The sequence below is a fragment of the Corapipo altera genome, unplaced genomic scaffold (assembly GCF_003945725.1).
Source record: "Corapipo altera isolate COAL_440 unplaced genomic scaffold, ASM394572v1 61478, whole genome shotgun sequence".
Taxonomy (NCBI): domain Eukaryota; kingdom Metazoa; phylum Chordata; class Aves; order Passeriformes; family Pipridae; genus Corapipo; species Corapipo altera.
In genome coordinates this window covers 1-3,701 of record NW_020887724.1, presented here as the reverse complement: position 1 = coordinate 3,701, position 3,701 = coordinate 1, and the positions used below count along the sequence as shown (strand labels likewise).

General features: G+C 48.2%; 1 protein-coding gene across 1 annotated transcript; it reads left to right on the top strand.

The window, feature by feature from the left end:
* Positions 1-6: 6 nt before the first annotated feature.
* On the top strand, positions 7-3,188 carry LOC113941731 (cytochrome P450 2C29-like). Its single transcript, XM_027632869.1, has 4 exons — positions 7-108; positions 537-724; positions 1,814-1,955; positions 2,629-3,188. The coding sequence occupies exons 2-4, from the start codon at positions 608-610 to the stop codon at positions 2,808-2,810; spliced, it is 441 nt and encodes a 146-aa protein (XP_027488670.1). The 5' UTR covers positions 7-108; positions 537-607; the 3' UTR covers positions 2,811-3,188.
* Positions 3,189-3,701: the final 513 nt, after the last annotated feature.

The window sequence follows — 3,701 nt, the reverse complement described above, 5'->3', positions numbered from 1 at the left end:
AGAACCTGATAACAAGCACCTTTGACTTGTTTATTGCTGGAACTGAGACAACTAGCACCACCATACGATATGGGCTTCTGCTGCTTCTCAAACATCCAAAGATACAAGGTACCAGCTTGTGATCTCTTCCTTTCTAGCATTTTCCCTGGGCTGGGCACATGCTTAACACCACATCCTTCTCCCAGCTTTTCCTTTCTCTCTCTCTCATATTTTACCCAAATGGACAAAAGCCTTGCACTGTCATTCCTCATGGTGGCCAATGGAGGCCCCTCAGCTCCACTGGCATCATCATCAGCTCCAGTCCCTTCACAGCCTGGCATCTGACTGTGTCCACACCTTTATCTCCCAGTACTCCTGTTTAGCCAAGTCAATAGGAAAACTTTCTTTGCATGGGCAGCAGTGGAACTGTGTTCTAGTGAACACCAAAACCAACATCAGTGCCCCTGCCATCTGTGATTTGTAAACAGCTTAGGGCAACCTATTTATGTAGGTTTGGTTATATTTACCCATTTTATGGTTTGTGCCTCTCATGATAGAGAAAGTTCAAGAAGAGATTGACCAGGTAATAGGACGATCAAGAAAACCGTGTGTGGCTGACCGGAACCAGATGCCCTACACAGATGCGGTGGTCCATGAAATCCAGCGCTTCATCTCTCTTATCCCCCTGGCTCTCCCTCACACTGTGACCAAAGACACCTGCTTCAGAGAGTACATCATTCCTAAGGTTAGTGGGCCAGCTCCCTTAAGTTCAACACGAGGTGGCAGCACATTTGCCCTTAGGCTGTTACAGCCAGAAGCCAGAACTGTTGTGGCTTGACCTTGTTTTCACCCAGACCATCTTGAAGGTTTTATCCTCAGGCTTCTGTAGCTCATTTGCGCTCCCTTGTTGACGCTCCATGGGCCAAGACTAAAACAGTAGCGCTGACCAACACATTTGTTCCCTTGCTTTACCTATCTGTGGAAGCACAGTGGGTTCAGAAAAACCCGGAGCAGCAAAGTCATGGAGCTGCTCACCACCACCCAGGATAGCCTATGCACATGCTTGGAAGCAAAGTCAGTTGCTGGTTATTGAGCACAGAAAGCCCCTGAGCCACAAAGTGCTGGAGGGTATGTTTCCATTCAATGGAACAAGCAAAACCTGTTTGCTCTGTTCTCACATACTTCCTGAGGCCTTCTCTGCTGGCCACTGCCAAAGGCAGGCTGGTGGGTTACAGCAGCCCATGGCTTGGCCTGACCCACTGCAGCAACTCGCTGCTCTTCTGGGTGACTGTAAACAGCAGCACATGTGCTGTTGGCATTGTGATTTCCAGCTGTCTGTATATAATCATAAGGCAGGATCCAGGGAACTGCTCAACTTCTAGCAGCCCCCATCAATGTCTGGTCAGGAAGAGGATTGTGGCAGGAGAAATCTGTCAGGGGAGGGGAAGTGAGCTTCATTTCCACAACCTTGTGTGCTTTCGTTTTTTGAGGCTCACAGAAAAGAAGGGACATGGTGCACCTACAAGTTCATTATTGTGAAACACTAAGAAAGAGGAAGAATTAGCTCTGATGTCCCCTGATGACCAGAGCAAGGTGAGGATAAATGTTCTGGAGGTGAAAGGGAGCATTAAGGAAGAGCAGCCAACAATTGTCACTGCTGAGACATCCACTAGGGTCTCCCTAACGCTGCCTCCCCAAAAGAAGGGTCCCCAAAGGGAAACCAAAGGCACTGGTAGGGCTATACTGGGAATCTCAGTTTTAACTTGGCAGGCAGTCAAATTGAGTGATCTAAGTTACCTCCCCTTCACGTTCTGCTCTTCTTGTGTTACTTCAGGGAACCACAATTTATCCTGTCCTCAGTTCTGTCCTCCATGACAGTAAAGAGTTTGCAAATCCATATGAGTTCAACCCTGAACATTTCTTGAACAAGAATGGCACCTTTAAGAAGAGCAACTTCTTCATGCCCTTCTCAGCAGGTAAAGCACAGGCTTTCTCTTTTTCTCTGTCTGTCAGCCTTCTCCTCTGGTGACTACCCTGCCTTTCCCTGTAACACACACTGCCTCTTCTCAACATGGTCCCACTGGTGCTTCCTTGGGGCTCGGTGCTCTCTGGATAACTCTTCCCTGCTGCTCCCATCTCCAGTGGCATGTCCCACCTTGTTCAGGCCTGAAGGCTTCCCAAATTTCCTACTAGGAGTTGCCAATGTAATGATGTGAATGGGATCCACTGACACTTTCTAAAATTCCTGTCACCTTCCATACAGCCACCAAAGTCATCCTGAACCAACCTTCTTTAAGTGGTAGCTCCGCTTTTTCCCAGCACCTCTACATGCCACCACTCACCTAAAAATAACCTCAACCTTCCACTTTTTCACCTGTGCTTTATGTCCCCTTGCTCTCTCTCATCTTGACTCCTGTGATGTTCTCTCCATGTCTGAGACTTCTCCTACACTCCTGTTCTTCCTTCATACACCCATCCAAACTGCCAAGGGTAGTTTCTTCTCTTGAAAATGTCCTTAGTAAATCTTGACAGTCATCTCACTGCTGTGGCTGTGTGTAGTAAATAAAGCTGTGCAACACATCTGCTTAGTACAAACTCTGGTCTACTTAGAAACACCTACTGAGTGCTGTTTTGTGCTTCCACTTTCAGGAAAGCGAATATGCCCTGGAGAGGGCTTGGCACGAATGGAGATATTCTTACTCGTAGCCACCATCTTGCAGAACTTTACCTTGAAGTCTGTTGTCGACCCCCAGGAGCTCAGCATAACCCCGACGCTGAGTGGGACAGGCAACGTACCTCCTGCCTACCAGCTCTGTGCTCTCCCCCGCTGAAAAGCACTAAACCACTCTCTACAGCGTCCTCAGCCTGGCTATTCCTTTACATCTCCTTTACTGAAACCAACAGCAGGAGCATTGGCCCACCTTGCCCAGGTTCCAGGAAGGCAGTCCAAACATAGATATATGCACAGAGTAGACAGCTTTGAAGCCTCCCAGAACTCCACCCCATCACAGGAGGCTCTGGGTGACATTGCAGCCCCTTGCACTGACACTCTGTCACGGGATCATTGAGTACAGTGGCTGCATCAATCAGCTGCTTTTCTCACAAACACAGATCCCATGGCTGCTCCTGCAGCCCATGTCCCACCAAGAGATGGATAGCGCTGCCTGTGTGTACATTAACAAGCCAATAAAGAAAAATCTATTTATGAGCATTTGAGCTGTTATTTAATTTGGGTTGGGGCAGTGCCCACATCTGCTGCTACACTGCAGAGTAGGTCTGCAGTGCCTGTGGCCAGCACCCTGTGGGAGGGGCTGTTCCTCCCAGGCAAGGGTCCTTCCTTCTTCATCCACTGCGCTCACTGCTGCTGCCTGCAAGGATCTGAGCAGTTGCAACAGACCACCAAGTCAGGAAGGCTCATGGTGTTGGAGGGGAAGGGGGTTCTGCAGCCTGAGGGCTTTCTGCTAAATGAAAAGAATGCATTCCTGTTTTTTGAAGGTTGATGCAAAGGAACTCAGTTACCTGGGACTGCAACCAACTCTCTGGTTGCTCTTTTCTACCATCAGTATCACTGCATGGATTTAGATGTTCTTTATTAAAATGAATTAATGTAGGAGAACAGCAAAACCGTGTCTTTCAGAGAACTTGGGGTACTCCAATGGAATCTGATTTTGCTTCTACATCTCAGAGGCACGATTGCAAACAAGTTCTTTCTCCATCCAATT

What these genes read in the sequence shown, in the direction of transcription:
- LOC113941731 (XM_027632869.1), top strand. Translation starts at nt 608, where the DNA reads ATGCCCTACACAGATGCGGTGGTCCATGAAATCCAGCGCTTCATCTCT. An exon ending in GAGAGTACATCATTCCTAAG is followed by an intron (nt 725 to 1,813) that starts GTTAGTGGGCCA and finishes GTGTTACTTCAG; the next exon opens with GGAACCACAATTTATCCTGT. An exon ending in CTTCATGCCCTTCTCAGCAG is followed by an intron (nt 1,956 to 2,628) that starts GTAAAGCACAGG and finishes TTCCACTTTCAG; the next exon opens with GAAAGCGAATATGCCCTGGA.